Raw genomic sequence first — 17,004 nt, 5'->3', positions numbered from 1 at the left:
TGTAGAGGCAGAGAGATATGATCACAAATATTGGCTCCGTCGTTTACTACTGGCTGTGAGATCTTCAGCGAGTACTTTGAACCTTTTTGTTCTCACTTATAAAGCAAGGATAAAAATAGTACTTAAAAGAGGTATTTTAAATTTTTATTGAAATATAATTGACATACAACATTATATTAGTTTCAGGTGTAAACAGCATGATTCGATATTTGTTCATATTGTCAAATGATCACCCCAAGTCTCGTGAGCATTCCTCACTATACATAGTAACAAAAGTTTACTTTCTGGTGATGAGAACTTGTAAGATTTACTCTCTTAGCCACTTTCAAATATACAATACGGTATTATTAATGATAGTCTCCACGCTGTACATTACCTCCCCTCGGCTTATTTACTTTATAAGTGGAAGTGTGTACCTTTTGACTCCCTGCACCCATTTTACCCACTCTGCACCCCACCCCTTCTGGCAACCACCAATCTTCTCTAAAAGAGATGTTTTTACCACTTCAAGGGAGTATGTCTGGCACCTCACAGGTACTCATCGGCTAGAAGTTGCTTTTACTTTTGTTAATGCAATAATATGAACAACCACAAACTTTTTAATCAACTACCAAATACTGTGTGCAGGGCCATGTGGGTCGAGGGGGAAGCTGCAGGCGCCGCAGCCCACAGCATTCCCGGGGGGTGAGGACAGAGGGGAGGGAAGCACAGGGTGTTCCTCGTGCCCATCCACTTAGCACCAATCCACTGCCCCACACCCAGCTCACACCCTGGATGAAGCCCACCAGGTGGAGACGGTCTGGTAATGAGGGCGGGGAGAGTGAGTATTACACATGGCTCTATTATGAACGGGTCTTACGAACAAGCTGAAGAGCTTCACACCCATTATCTCAACAGAATCTGTATAATAACCCTAGGAAGTAGGTACTGATTTGAGCCTGAGTTGTGGGGCGAGGAAACCGAGGCTTGAGACTTAAGAGTTTGCCCGAAGTCACACAGCTAGTAAGTGACAGAGCCAAGACGCGAACCCGGGCAGGCCCAGGTGCAGAGGTCCAGTGCTTCTTGCCCGTTTCACCCGATTGCTTCAACTTGGGGGCTGACTGAGACACACAGGCCCGCGGCAGGCCCGCGGTGGCCCCCGCTGACACTAAAATTACTGGCATCTGCGCTGCCTCTTTCCAGGAGAACAGAATCTCTCCCGTTGACATTGCAAAGCAACTCCACCACAGAATCAGCCCTGGTCGCCACCAGACATTCAAACCAACTATTAGAAAGCTACGTTACAGAGAAAAGAACTGTTTCTGATGTTAAATCACTTCCAGAGAAGTGCCGCTGAACTCTGAGCAAATGTGGCAAACGATTGGTTGAAACTCCCTCTAGAATCTGCTTGCATAAGCCAAGAGGCACTTAGTTCGACTGCAGTCTTTGAAAATGTCCATAACCTCCTAAAATAAAATGGTTGTGGCCTTTAAGCTTGTAAAATGTAATCATTTCCATTTATGAGTGGAGTCGATTGTTTCACAATTCGAACAGTGTTTACCTAAGAACCAGTAAAATGCACAAGAAAGGAGAATCGGCTTTGGAGTAAAACAGATTCCTGTCAACAGCCAAGTCCAGATACTAAAAAAAAAAAAAAAAAAAAAAATCTCAATTTCATGCTCTCTAGGGCTCTTGTGCCCAATTCAGGCAAAGGCTGCTGCTGAAAAGTTCAGCTCACTTATCCCAGTCAACCTGTTGAGACAACAGAGGATCTAGAGCAGCGGTTCTCAACCTGTGGGTCGCGACCCCTTTGGGGGTCGAACAACCCTTTCACGGGGGTTGCCTAAGACCATCAGAAAACACATATAATTACATATTGTTTTTGTGATTAATCACTATGCTTTAATTATGTTCAATTTGTAACAATGAAATTGGGGGTCACCACAACATGAGGAACTGTATTAAAGGGTCGCGGCATTAGGAAGGTTGAGAACCACTGCTCTAGAGTAAGGTCTCGATCATCAGGGACCAGAGCAGTTGCTCACAGACATTCCACTTCTATACCAGCGGGCTTCATGCTTTTTAAATTATGGACCCCTTTGAGGGTTGAATGAAAATTGTCACTTCTTCCCAGAAAAATACGCCAACTTTGGAGTCAGACATGCTTGAAGTTGAGTCCCTTTTCTAAATATATATTTTTATTGATTTCAGAGAGGAAGGGAGAGGGGGAGAGAGGTAGAGATATCAATGATGTGAGAGAATCATTGATCCGCTGCCTCCTGCACGCCCCTTTCTGGAGATAGAGCCTGAAGCCTGACCGAAATTGAACCATGACCTCCTGGTCCACATTCAACCACTGAGCCATACTGGCTGGGCTGGATTTGAGTCTTGACATCACCACTTAACAGTGGTGCTATTTTAGGCAAGCTACTTAACCAGGGAATGCCTTGATTTTTTTTTTTTTGACCCATAAAAATGGAGAAATCATAGTGTAAATGTCACAGGGCTATGATCCTCCTCACAATGCATTAAATGAATTGATGCATTAAGCACCTGGAGAGCAGACAAGGGACTGTAGTGTAGTCATTCAGAAACGACTCTGGAATCCGAATTCACAGTTAGTAACGGTGGGATCACTGAACTGCTCTGATCCTCGGGTTCTCCATCTGTAAAATGGGGGTTATAGTCACAGTGACCGATGTCATAGGGTGTCTGTAAGGATGAAATGAGTTACTGTGCATAAAGTACTCATAGCGTAGCACATAAACACTCCAAAAAAACCATAGCTATTATTATGATCTCAGTGTCTTGCACATGGTCGGTGTTCGATACATGCTACCTAGTATTCACCTCAGATGGCAAGCATCTAGGATAGGCGCTGCACCCTCTCTACGCGGTTCTTGCATGGCTAATATACTACAGGCAGTCCTTGGATAACGTTGGACTCAGCGACGTCTTTTCGTGGTTACGTCGCCATCTCCCATTTATTTATTAAAAAAAAAAAAAGTTCTGTCATTTCGACATATGTACACAGGTGCTTTATGTTTTTTATTATTTATTTACCACAAGTAAAGGTCAGGAATTGTGATCTTTCTTTTAAATTTTTTTTAGTGTTTCACTTCATTACTGCTGTGTCTGTGCTCCATGTGAGTGGCGTAGGTGCTTATGTAGGTGGGTTCCAACTTATGGCGAAAATCGCGTTACGTCGCGCCGGAGGAACGGATCTCTGACGAAACCGGAGGACCTATTGTATTCTGTATGGATACTCTTTTGGTATATAGTATTTACACTATCAGCTGACTGATGCAAACAGCTATTAAAATGTGTCCCACACGATTGGCTGCACATGCGAAGAAAATAAGCTGATGCCGTGGCCCAAGCTACAGAGTGACTTACATTTCAATGACTCTTGCTAAGACGGCAGCCATGCAGAATATAAGCCCAGTCAGTACTAGTCAATGGGCCTGACATTTTTCTCTCGCTGGCATTTCCAAAGCGTCTTCTGAAGCAGAGTATTACGTTCTCTGTGTTGTGTAAGTCAGAGTTGCCCAACCAGGTTCTTCAGACACACTGTGGTCATTCATAGGCAAGGAGCAGGCACCCAGATCACGAAGCCATTGTCTGACCCACACCCAGACACAGGCACATGCACCAGTGATTCTCCACGCGAAGCCTCCATGTGGGTTCGCCCTCATCCCTGGGAACCTGTCAGAAATGCAGACTCTCTGACCTGCGGAATCAGAAACTCTGGGAGTGGGGCCTAGCACTGCGTTTTAACAAGCCCTGCCACCCCACCCCCGGGGCGTCCAATACCTGCTCTGATATAGAGGATGCTGGTCAGTACTTGAGCTTCACAGAGCAAGTAAGTCTCCAAGCAGTACCGATCTCAGAGGAAACTGTGCTTCCAAAGAGAAAAAGGACCTAGGAGTGTCCTCCTGGTACCCAGGTTACCCCTGTGGTTTCAGTAGGGCCCGGATCTGCTTCACTGTTCCTCTGAGGGGCCTCAGGACCAATGCTATCATGCGGAACCTGCTCTCCTACAGACACTTGTGTCCAGCTAGTATCAGCAAATGTAGAGCAAGGAAGATTTGTAAAAGGGCAGCAGTCGTGGGGCATTCAGGAATAGGAAAGGAACCAGCACAGGACCTGGAGGGGCCGGGATGGGTTGCATGAATATGAACTTCAGTTCTTTTTCACCCCTTGCTATTGGAGCCACCTTCCTGTCCCAGAGAATGTAGCTCTGCTTTTTATCTGTGTGTCAACTTCAAGTAAGACTCAAAAGTAGAGCATTCATACCCTGTTCAGGTTAGAGGCCAAAAGTCACAGAGGGGACCCCTGCTGCACACAAATGTAGGTGGCCCTCACACAATTCTCCCCTCATTTCCGGTGGTAATCACTTAGGTGGGGTAAGCAGGAAATGGAAGGTTAGCAGTGAGCCCTGTCACCCAGAGGAGTCATTTCAAATGTATTAGCACCTAAGGTGTAACTTCCCAAAGGTGGAAAGAGAGAAAATCACTGAGTCTGTCCTCCTCATCCACCTGCCACCTACATAATTGAAATTTTTTAAAACCCAACCCCATGACCCATTGCTTTCCTATCTCAGGTTCATGTATCTAGAAGGTTCACATGTCCCCACTTTATATTCAGCACTCAGGTGAAAGAAGCCATCAACATCAGCCATTGAGACAGTCCTGTCATACTCACATCTGACTCATATATAAGGGACTTGCCTCTCCAGTGTTCTCCCCACAGTTGCTCTAAGGCAGCGGTTCTCAACCTGTGGGTCGCGACCCCTTCGGGGGCCAAACAACCCTTTCACAGGGGTCGCCTAAGACCACCACAAAACACATATATAATTACATATTGTTTTGTGATTGATCACTGTGCTTTAATTATGTTCAATTTGTAACAATGAAATTGGGGGTCACCACAACATGAGGAACTGTATCAAAGGGTCGCGCGGCATGAGGAAGGTTGAGAACCACTGCTCTAAGGGAAGAAGCACAATCGGATTGGAGACTAACGTATCAACTTCTCCATCAGCTTTGATTTTTCTCTCCCCCACCCCAAATTATATAATTTTTAAAAGCGCACTGGGGCAGATGTGTGTTTACTTTTGAGAAGTAAAAATGTTAACATTTAAACTGAAAGCCTGTTTCAGTTTTAAGGTACTTAATTGCCTTACAGCGTATAATAAACCGAGCCCATCTTGTCATTCAACTAATGGAGGGAGTGATAAAGAGATAGGAGCCTGGGACCCTATTCATTCCAGTCTCCCTTTGTACTGGGTTTACTTTGGCACCGTGCCTCGTGTGTATTTTACACTTCTCTACATTTTGTACATCCCTGTATGACAAATACTTGTCAAACAGAAACTAAACAGATTTATAACCCCTTAACTTGAAATGAGCCAAAATTGAACTGCCAAAACTTTATGACTTCATTTTCTTTCATAGTTTTCCACTACATTGGTTCAAACAGACAAACCCCACTGGAGGTCAAGCAGAGGTCATTTCACTTTCATTACTAAAATATAATTTACAATATGCCAGACCTAAACAAGTTTAGCCTAAGGGGTTTGTATAATGTAAACCATCTGTTCCCCAACAATACAGCTAATTTCCTGCCGTTACCGTACATCTACTGGCTGCTTCTTTAAGGGTTTTTATGATTTTTTAACTAGTTCAGGATTTATGTGAAATTTGAAAATGAGTCTGTAGTTAAGACTCATTTGTACCAAGTAACTTGAGCATTTAAAAAATGCAAATCACTGTGTAAATCGTTCCCCTGGAACCCAGCTCCGAGCCGGCTTTTTCTGGGCACGTCCATGCCGGCTGCAGCACAGGTGTTTGCAGGAAAGATTCTGTGAAATCTGCCATGTTCGTTGCTTTCTGTGCTTCTTTCCAAAGCACACCCCCACATGTGGCTCTGACTAGCTCCGGCGAACCCCTCCTCCTCCCTGTTACAGGCTGGAGCAGAGCTGACACCCTGTGCTCGGTGACCCACCAGGTATTGGTAAAATATGGCAAGACACACTTCGGGTCGAAATGGACTCTCTTGTGTGTCTGAACAGGGAGGCAGAGCCATTCTAACTCCACCGAGTGACCACACACTGAAGGCTGGCCCCACAGCCCCGCACGGTGTCAGGCCCCAGGCGGAGCCTTCAGAGACCTGCCAAGGCCCACAGGGATTCCCGGCCAGCAGGCTTCTCTGGTTTCAGATAGAATGGCGGGGCCCAAAGCAGAAGGCCTTGCACGCAGGAGTGTAGCTCTTTTGGGTCCTGCACAGTCTTGATACTCCTGAAAGCCTCTTTCTTCACCTGTAAAATGGCTCATTTGCCACCTGAGTGTAGGGGACTGTGGGCAGGCTTCTTAGTCATGAAGCCGCAGGGGCCACGTGTCCAGCTGGTGCCGCCGTCCTGTCCTCCTCTTCCAAGCCCCCAAAGTTTGGCTTGCTCTCTCCCTTTCCCCATCTGCCACCATCTGCTCTGCCACACGGGCTCTTGTCCCTCCATCTTCATCACCCATCCTCAGGCTCCAAATATAGTCTCTGTCATTTTTTTAAAGACTTTTTTTTTTTAAAGAATACTAACAACTATAGGACAACAGAGAAATATTAACAAGAGGAAACTTATCATATATTGTTTTAATAGAAGACATTATAGAAGACTGTCTAGAAATCATTTGCCGTTACTCCGCTTCTTAGATGACTTTCCTAATAAGAAGAGTAAGATTGATTTAAAGAGAACTTAATAGGTGAAGTTGCTTTCATACATTGTTGCATCTAATCCCTATTGTAACCATGGAAGCTAGATGTTATATTATTTCATAGCTATGAAATAGAGGTTCAGAAAAGTTAAGAAACTCACCCATGGCCAACCAGCTAATAGGGCCTACACCACAGGACTGCTGTATTAAATGAGTTAATATTTGTTCAGTGCTTAGAACAGTGTCTGGCACATAGTCCATGCTGTATGAGTATTAATAGAAAGCAACAAGTCCAAGATGCGAATTCCAATTTGTATGAGCCCAAAGTCACATGAGTTGAATTACACCACCCTGCCCATGGGTTAATTTCAGCAGCGACAGGAGGGAGGAGGAGTTCTAATTCCTCATTATATCAGTCTACTCTTCCTTGGGTTTAGTTCCTAATTCCCATTTTCCCTCAAAAGAAGTGTATTATTCAGTCCCTTGTTCCTCTCTACCACCAAAAGCCAGAGGATCCTGTTTAGATTAAAAATAAATAAATAAATAAATAAATAAATAAAAAACAACACTTTCTATGCCATTCCAGGGACCTTCCCATAAATTGGATTCAGTTGCATCATTAGGAAACGTTCTGATGGAAATCTCAGTCTTAATGTCCTTCAGGAAAACACCCCTTTGGCTCAGTCTTGTCACAAAAGCAAAGTCATCTGAGTGCAGCAAGAGAAAACAGTAGGGTTGGTTCAGTGGGTTCCTTTTCCCACCCCCCACATGCTATTCTCCCAAAGGAACTCCATAGCACCCACAAGAACCCAGCCCCTATAAGCAAAATGGGAAATAGTGGATGGGCCTGTGATTGCAGAAGAAATTATCTGATTCAATCTGATGGAAAGATTGGTCATACTGGTTTTTTTTAAATGACATACTTTTTTGAATTAGTAACATATTTTGTCTGGATCAAAATTTTAGAAGAATAAAAAGGCACGAAGTAAAAAATTCGTCTGCCTCCGTCCCCTCCTCCTAGTTCTCACCTCTGTGCCCGCCTAGTCGCCACTGTGGTTTCCTGAGCATTGTTTCTTTATGCAAAGACACACGAATATAGTCTTTGTCTTCTCCTCTTTCACACAAAAGCAGAATACAGTATTACTGGGTTTTGGTTTTTACTTTTTATTTTATTTTAAAATATGTTTTATTTGATTTCACAGAGAGGAAAGGAGAGGGAGATGGAGGGACATCTATTGGCTGCCTCCTGCACGCCCTCTACTGGGGATCGAGCCCACAACCCAGCATGTGCCCTGACTGGGAATCCAATTAGCAACCTCTTGTTGCATGTGACAATGCTCAACCAACTGAGCCACACTGGCTGGGCTTTGCATTTTATATTTAACTTAGCCATAGGCTTTTGGAGCTCTCTCCATATCAGTATATAGAAAGAGTCCTAATTTGTTCTATATGATATTTTGTTTACTGGCTCCACCGTAATTAATCAGATTTCTCCTCTAGGTAAACATTGAAGTTGTTTCTAACCTTTTGCCATTACAAACAGTACTGTAATGAACAAATAGATCAATAAGCTTTAATTTACTAAATATATAAGCCAGTGGTTCTCAACCTTCTGGCCCTTTAAATACAGTTCCTCATGTTGTGACCCAACCATAAAATTATTTTTGTTGCTACTTCATAACTGTAATGTTGCTACTGTTATGAATTGTAATGTAAATATCTGATATGCAGGATGGTCTTAGGCGATCCCTGTGAAAGGGTCGTTCGACCGCCAAAGGGGTGGCGACCCACAGGTTGAGAACCGCTGATAAGCAATGCATTACTATTAGTTTTAGCAGAAGTAACTTTCCTATAAGACCTGTATTTTCAAATACAAACCCCATAAACTCTGCTTGAACAAATAAATGAGACCTATTTGCAATAATATTTGCAGAGAAGAATTGATGTTTCGAAACCCTCAATTCCATTTTGTCCTTCCTACTGGGTGTTTTGCTGGAAGTCTGTTTACACTTATAATTAGGTTAGAGGGCATTTTTGCCCTGGAAAATGTCAGCCTAGAACAGAGCCGATCAAAATGAATTCTAAATTAGTAGAATTTGGATTAGAGGAGGGTTTTTGGGGGTTTTTTACTTATTTTTTCCAAACTGTTGTTTTAAACTCCGGGTGGAGAGCTCTGCATTCCAGATGGATTTGCAGCATTGTCAGCTTCAATTGGGATCCACAGAGCAGCATTCTTTTCCCCCAAAATAAAGATTTAAGGTACAGGGATTATTTCAAAAATCCGTTTATGCACAAATGCATTGCTTTTATGACTTCTTCCCTAACAAATTAGAATAAACGTCAGGCTAGATTTGAGGTGAATTTTTTAAAATAGGAAAAACACAGGACCTGGTAGACATTTACTGCCAAGATCGAATGTCACCATTTAATACTTACTTTTATTGTGAGGCACATGCTTTCCCCCGTCTATTTTAAGGGCAGTCAGTCAACAGCCCTCTTGCAAAGCCATAGGCATATCAATTGGTACGAAGGGAAATGCAAGGCATTGAAATCTGATTAAGACGAAACATACAGCAAGTTACTAATAGTCCAAGTTAAGTAGTATTTACCGTGTGTCAGACAGCATGCTGGGTACTTTACACATGCTAACATATTAAAAGCTTGCAAGAATCCTACAAGGTAAGTAAATTGTATCAAGTATTATCATCTCATTTTACAGACAAAGGAATTGAGGTATGAGGTGTTTCAATATTATACCCGGGGTCACACAGCTGGTAAGTGGAGAACTCGGGATTCAAATCTGATTGGCTGGCTGTAGCGGACATGCGTGTAACCAGCCACCACCCTGCTTCTTGCACGTAGTGGCATTCAGACCATAAAGCCAAAGGACTCCAGAGGGGGCAGAGACCATAGTGGTCAAGGAGCGCCTCAGAGGCGGCAAGGGTTCGATAAGCAGAGAGGAGCACATTCCAAGTCTCCCCAACTCTACTGCGAGGACAGTCTTTCATTGGGTCTCTCTTGCTTTTCGCACAATCAGTATCCTAAGAATAGGAGAGCGTTGCAGGAATAAAGGTACGAGGCCATAATGTGCACGGTGGTTTAGGGTGGACGGCAAGGAGGCCTATTGAACTACAGTGATGCTATCACCGAGAGGAGTAGCAAGGGAAGGCAGGTGAGGGCCAAATCACAGACACTCCAAGTGCCAGGCTAAGAATTAAGGCTGTATCGTCTGCAGCCGTGCTTCTCGTGCTCCGATGTCCACTGGAATACGTGGGGCCTGGTAAAAGCACATTCTCATTCAGTGGGTCAGAGGTGGGCCCAGGAGGCCTCATTTGTAGGAAGCTTCCATTGATACTGATGTTGCTGTTCCAAGACCACAGCGGGAGCAGCGAGACTCTAGGCAACAGCAGGAAACCACTGTTGGAGCAAGGGGTGTAGAAGGGTGAGTTGGGGAGTGATGGGCAGAAAGGTACCAATGACGGCTCCCCTAAGTTGCAGCCAACTATTTAAAATGTATACACCTACAATATTTTAATCGAATTTATAGAACCTTTCTATGTTCCACCCGTTTCTTCCAGATGCCAAGAAGGTGTCTTAAGAAATGTTTTCGCCCAGCTGGTGTGGCTCAGTGGAGTGAGCGCCATCCAATGGACCAAAAGGTCCCAGATTCGATTCCCAGTCAGGGCACATGCCGGGTTGTGGGCTCAATCCCCAGTAGGGGGCGTGCAGGAGGCAGCCAATCAATGTATCTCTCTCATCATTGATGTTTCTATCTCTCTCTCCCTCTCCCTTCCTTTCTGTCTAAATATCAATTAAAATTTTTTTCAAAAAAAGAAATATTTTAAACCACACTTTTCCTTTCTTTCATACAGAGCAAGGCTAAGGAACTGCCACTTTCTGCTGTACGTTTTATGGAAGAATTGGGCGAATGTGCCTTTGGAAAGATCTATAAGGGCCATCTCTATCTCCCAGGCATGGACCATGCTCAGTTGGTTGCTATAAAGACCTTAAAAGACTATAACAACCCCCAGCAATGGACAGACTTCCAACAGGAGGCGTCCCTGATGGCCGAGCTCCACCACCCCAATATTGTCTGCCTTCTAGGTGCTGTCACTCAGGAACAACCTGTGTGCATGCTTTTTGAGTATATGAATCAGGGGGATCTCCACGAGTTCCTCATCATGCGGTCCCCGCATTCTGATGTTGGCTGTAGCAGTGATGAAGATGGGACTGTGAAATCCAGCCTGGATCATGGAGATTTTCTGCACATTGCCATTCAGATCGCAGCTGGCATGGAATATCTGTCTAGTCATTTCTTTGTCCACAAGGACCTTGCGGCTCGCAATATTTTAATCGGAGAGCAGCTGCACGTGAAGATCTCAGACCTTGGGCTTTCCAGAGAGATATACTCCGCTGATTACTACAGGGTGCAGAGCAAATCGTTGCTGCCCATTCGCTGGATGCCCCCCGAAGCCATCCTGTATGGCAAATTCTCTTCTGATTCAGATATCTGGTCTTTTGGGGTTGTCTTGTGGGAGATTTTCAGTTTTGGACTCCAGCCCTACTATGGATTCAGTAACCAGGAAGTGATTGAAATGGTGAGAAAACGACAGCTGTTACCCTGCTCCGAAGACTGCCCACCCAGAATGTACAGCCTCATGACAGAATGCTGGAATGAGATTCCTTCTAGGAGACCAAGATTTAAAGATATTCATGTCCGGCTTCGGTCCTGGGAGGGACTCTCCAGTCACACCAGCTCCACGACTCCGTCAGGAGGAAATGCCACCACGCAGACCACCTCCCTTAGTGCCAGCCCAGTGAGTAATCTCAGTAACCCCAGATATCCCAATTATATGTTCCCAAGCCAGGGTATTACACCACAGGGCCAGATTGCTGGTTTCATTGGCCCACCAATACCTCAGAACCAGAGATTCATCCCCATCAATGGATACCCAATACCTCCTGGATACGCAGCGTTTCCAGCTGCCCACTTTCAGCCAGCAGGTCCTCCCAGAGTGATCCAGCACTGCCCACCCCCCAAGAGCCGGTCCCCGAGCAGTGCCAGTGGGTCAACGAGCACTGGCCACGTGACCAGCTTGCCCTCATCAGGATCCAATCAGGAAGCAAATATTCCTTTACTACCACACATGTCGATTCCAAATCATCCCGGTGGGATGGGTATCACCGTTTTTGGCAACAAATCTCAAAAACCCTACAAAATAGACTCAAAGCAACCATCTTTGCTAGGAGACTCCAATATTCACGGACACGCCGAATCTATGATTTCTGCAGAGTTATAAAATGTACAACTTGTTGTAAATGTGGTACACAGGAAAAACTAGAAAGTCGTAGAAAAGATTTATATTCAAATGTTTTTTATTAAAGTCAGGTTCTCATTTAGCAGATATTGCAACAAGTACCTTCTGTGAAGTTTAAGTTGTGTCTTACCAAGCAGGGCAGACACCCAGCCAGAAAGACCTTGTGGGATTAAGGCCTCATCAGGATGTGTGCCATGACATTGGGATTCGTTTCACGTACTGAAACCTGCAAACCAGCGAAGAGGAAAAGATCCTTGTGATTAAGCATCAAACCAAAAAGGAAAGTCAGATGGTGCTTTGTGTATTTCACTTTCAGCCACCATGACCGGTCTCTCCCCAAAATGTATATACCGTAGCATTTGTCTACCTGCTGTCTTTCCTTCAGGACCTATGTTCAGGAATTGCGTTGGTTCAGTTTAAACTCTGTGCATCTTTATGTGGAAGTGATGTTCGGAAGCCATGAGGAAGCCTTAGGCCAGATTTGCAATCCCAGATGGAAATGAGCCATACGACAAGTATAAGTGCCCCTGAAGCCTTCTACGCAGTGGGGCTTCTTTGGGAAGGTGCCGAGTGTGGCTCTTTGTGAATCTCCTCTGCTGATCATGCAGGCCTTTCCTACATTTTCTTTTCCGCCGTGTGTTTACACGGCCCTTGAAATAATATAGGGCACCAAGCGATAAGAAGGCTAGATGTGGATGTTGGAGTTGATGATTGGTTGGTAGTGGCAGTTTATTTTGTTGCATGAGGAATGAGGCACCAAAGGAAGCAGGCAGGAAAAGGGCCCCTCGACCTAGATCAGCATCCATGGGTTCCCATGGGGACAGCCTTACGGGAGCTTCCCTGGGCGAATAGAGGTGTGGCTGCAGATCAGCACATCCATGCTTGCAACTTCCTGTCTATGAGTTGTTCAGTGGACTCTGGGGAAGTAGGAAACTCCATGATACAATATCTAGATAATTTAAAGTTTCTCACTTTTTTTTCTGATCTGGAAATAGGCACAGTTTTTATGTCAGCACCAAGAGTTGCGACACTTTATTCATAGGATTAGTTGGAATCCAAAGACTATGAATGCTATTTTGTAAAATATTACAGTATTTTTGAAAAGCACGTACTGAGTTCTCACTTCAAAGATTACCATGAACTGAATTTTTTAAACTGAATAATAGAAGGAACGTGATTATTTTTACCTTAGTTAGAGGGAGGTATCGAATGTGCATCTCATGCCATTTACCTGCTAGCCATCTTTTGCCAAGTTTAGAATTCCTGTAGATGGGTTTCGAGTTCTATGTAGAAAGGAATGTTATGGTTGATTTTTCTCTTGTTAAAAAATAGCTCCTTTATTCTAAGAACAATGTCTCCAAGTCTCTTTTTTTATTATTTTACAGCTAAAGAGACTTATAAAGAGACTTTCCAGATATAGAGTAATTCCTGGAAATGATATTTGATGAGGAGAATGTAAGAGAATTAGAAGCACATTGTTGTTCAATTTAAAAAAAAAAAATACCATTACGATGAGAAATCTAGGAAATAAATGTTTACCAGGATATGTTGCAGTTTTTCCAAACACTGAATCTTCAAATAAACAAACATGGACTTATAGGTACTGTGAACTTAAACAATTGGCTATATTCAAATTTATTCAGAGTTAAATTAAGACATTTTTGTGGCATAAATAAGCTGACTCAGAAGTTACATTTCTTAACTTTAGGTAGAGGAGAATATTTGTATCCTTTTGTTGCTATGCAACTATTTAATGATGAAGATTCAAACCACAATTTTGTATATCATACGACAATCAATTGTTTTCCAAGAATATTTATTATTTTAAGTAAATACAATTTCAGTGAATCTTGAGTTTTTCTAGGAGTCCCTTAAAGGGAAATTAGCATTCCATGAGCCAGTAAAATGCCTACTCTGGAAAAACATTGCTATGGTAAAAAATAATAATAATAATTCAAGTTAGTTTTTTATAAAGAACTATAACATTTATTTTAAACATTTTATAATTACTGAAGTCATTAAGGTGAGCAAACTAAATTTCAAAACCACTTGTAATAATGTATTTTATAATAGCACTGTGATACTACATAACACAGTCCCTTTTGTATTAAAATAGTATTTTTTTCACAAACTGAAAAATATCTTTTGCTTTGTTGACAATGTTTTTTTGTAAAATGAGTTTATTTTCAGATATTTTCTTTTTTGCACAAAACTATTGTTTATGGTTTGTATCACAGAAGTGAAAATATATCTTTGCATTTTTATATCTGGTCTGTTTCCTTGTTTCCTTTTGTGTATTTGTTTTTAACTCAGTAATAGATTTTCTTCAAATATATAATGGCAATATGCAGATATCTCGCCCTACCATATCTTTTCTTATTTTCACTGCATGCATTTAATCACTGTATTACTTTAATGTTTGATTTGTTATTATGGGCATTTAAAATAGACAAGCATGGAATTGTACTGACAAAAAGGCTATTTGATATTGAGGATATATGCATTTGTATTTCACACACCAGAGATGATATTAAACACTGATTATTTTATGCTGCTGTTTATTAAAAATGTTTACCGTAAAATATTATTTCCTGAATATTGCTATCATGGAAGTATTTGGGAATTTTCACACTATTTCTCCTAATGATTGCTATTTCATAGAAAGAGGAACCATATTTCCTATTTACAGTATTTCATTGAAATAATATTTTTTAAAACAGGTTTTTAAAAAATACACTTGGGCATTCTTTTGCTAGTGACCATAGGTGGAAGGAAGAATCCCAATGATTTCATGAGCATATATTATCCACCTACATATGGCAAAATTTTAATTTTTAAAATCAAAATAATATATTAAATAACTGCAACCAATAGAATGTAAAAAATGGATTTAAAAGTTGTGTTCTTTTCTGCCTTGATGCTTTCAGATGAACTTAGATATCAACAATCATGTCTTAGGCCCTAACTGGTTTGGCTCAATGGATAGAGCATTGGCCTGTGGACTGAAGGGTCCCAGGTTCGATCCCAGTCAAGGGCATGTACCTTGGTTGCGGGCACATCCCCAGTAGGAGGCAGCTGAATAGACGATTCTCTCTCATCAATGTTTCTAACTCTCTATCCCTCTCCCTTCCTCTCTGTAAAAAATCAATAAAATATATTTTTAAAAAAACAATCATGTCTTAGGAATCTGGAGAAGAAAAAGCTGTGTACGTCTCTGTTCTACTTAGATTCCAACCCTATTGATACAATAAAAGAAATGTGACCATCCAATTGTCACAGCTTACCTTTATGACTTTATTTGCCCAAAAGAAGAAGTTCCCCATCTGGCCATGAATACCCACTGTCAAGGAAAATGAGTATCATTATGAAAGTTCAAAGAACTTGTCCATGTCTTCTCTTTAATACAGAAGGGACTACGATAAAACCTTCAGGGCCTTATCCATCTGTTTTAGGTACAGCTCCTGTCACCACCTCAGCGATCAAACTCAATAAAGCAATCACTTCACATGGCAGTGAGATCCGTGTCAGGTTGGGTTTCTTCCTCTCAATTGAACTCCTCCATCTGCCTTTCACTCCCATTGCCTTCTTATGCCTCTCGAGGCTCTTCCCTCCCACCAGCCTCAATTCTTCAACTCATCTGCAAACTCGCAGCACCACCTCAGATAAGGCCTACTACAAGTCACTGAATACTGATCTGAGAGGAGCTCTATTAACTACAAACCTTCAAAGACGATTAACTATCCCCGAGGTTCTCAAAGTGTGGTCCTCAGATGAACAGACCTTGAAGCTTGTTAGCAATGCAGATTCTCAGGCTCCACTTCAAATTCTGGGAGCCTAGCAATTTCTGCTTTAGCAAGCCCTCCGGTATTATAAAGATTGAGAATCACAGAACCACCCTAATTTAAAGGCATATGAGTAGAGGGTGAGGAGATGGTCATTATATATATATATATATATATATATATATATATATATATATACACATATATGCCTGGTGCACAAAAATTTGTGCACTCAGGGGGGTCCCTCAGCCCAGGCTGCGTCCTCTCGCAGTCTGGGACCCCTCAGGGGATGTCCACCTGCTGGCTTAGGCCCACTCCCCAGGGGATCGGGCCTAAGCTGGCAGTCAGACATCCCTCTGGCAGCCCGTGAGCCCTCGGGGGATGTCCATTTGCCAGCAGGGAGCAGGCCTAAGCTGCAGTCGGACATCCTTAGCGCTGCTGAGGAGGCAGGAGAGGCTCCCACCACCACTGCTGTGCTGGCAGCCATCAGCCTGGCTTGTGACTGAGCAGAGTTCCCCTGTGGGAGCTCACTGACCACCAGGGGGCAGCTCCTGCATTGAGCGTCTTCCCCCTGGTGGTCAGTGTGTGTCATAGTGACCAGTCATTCCCAGACATTCTGCTGTTAGGGTTAATTTGCATCTTACCCTTTTATTATATAGGATATGCATTTAATAACATTTTAGCCACTTTAGTTACCTTAAAGGAAATCAAGTTTATTTAATCACATATTCAGCACTAAATACTTTGTGTCAATGTTTGACAATTGGTTCCATATTTTTTGCAGTTGGTCATTTGGATAGAAAATGAACAGCACCTAATCTTTGTCAAGAATATATTCCTTGTCTAGTTCACTTAAGACCCACATTCTTGGATAATCACCAAAGTATTTTTCCTTCATATGGACAAGCTCAAAAGTGTTGCTTTCTTAATGTACCTTTTTTTACTCCTTGCACTGATGACTAACACAACTAAAAGAAAAACTCTCCTCTTTGTTGCCTCCTGACAAAATTAAGGTCAAGGATTAGCTGGTCTTTCTTGGGAGGAGGGAAGACCTAGCTCCCAGTGAGCATCCCCACACCCCTGAGCTTCCTGTGATAACCTGGCCCAGCAGGCTGGATGCGGTCGCCTGTGGCTTGTTCCACTGTGTTCCTTGGCCAGCTGCAGCCCAGCGGTCCTCCTTGGCTGGCCCCGAGTGCTCCTCTGCGCAGGCGATGCTCC

General features: G+C 42.9%; 1 protein-coding gene across 3 annotated transcripts in view; it reads left to right on the top strand.

Moving 5' to 3' along the window:
• The window catches only part of ROR1 (receptor tyrosine kinase like orphan receptor 1), a 397,078-nt gene extending 382,525 nt beyond the window's left edge, over nt 1–14,553 (top strand). For all 3 annotated transcript variants that reach the window (XM_059689301.1, XM_059689300.1, XM_059689299.1), the window contains one exon: nt 10,559–14,553. In XM_059689301.1, coding sequence (XP_059545284.1) covers nt 10,559–11,986 — 1,428 coding nt within the window. In that variant the 3' untranslated portion in view covers nt 11,987–14,553. The remainder of the gene's footprint in view (nt 1–10,558) is intronic.
• Nucleotides 14,554–17,004: the final 2,451 nt, after the last annotated feature.

Source organism: Myotis daubentonii, chromosome 3, assembly GCF_963259705.1.
Source record: "Myotis daubentonii chromosome 3, mMyoDau2.1, whole genome shotgun sequence".
NCBI lineage: Eukaryota > Metazoa > Chordata > Mammalia > Chiroptera > Vespertilionidae > Myotis > Myotis daubentonii.
The sequence above is the reverse complement of the archived record's forward strand: the minus strand, read 5'-3'. Positions and strand labels throughout refer to the sequence as shown.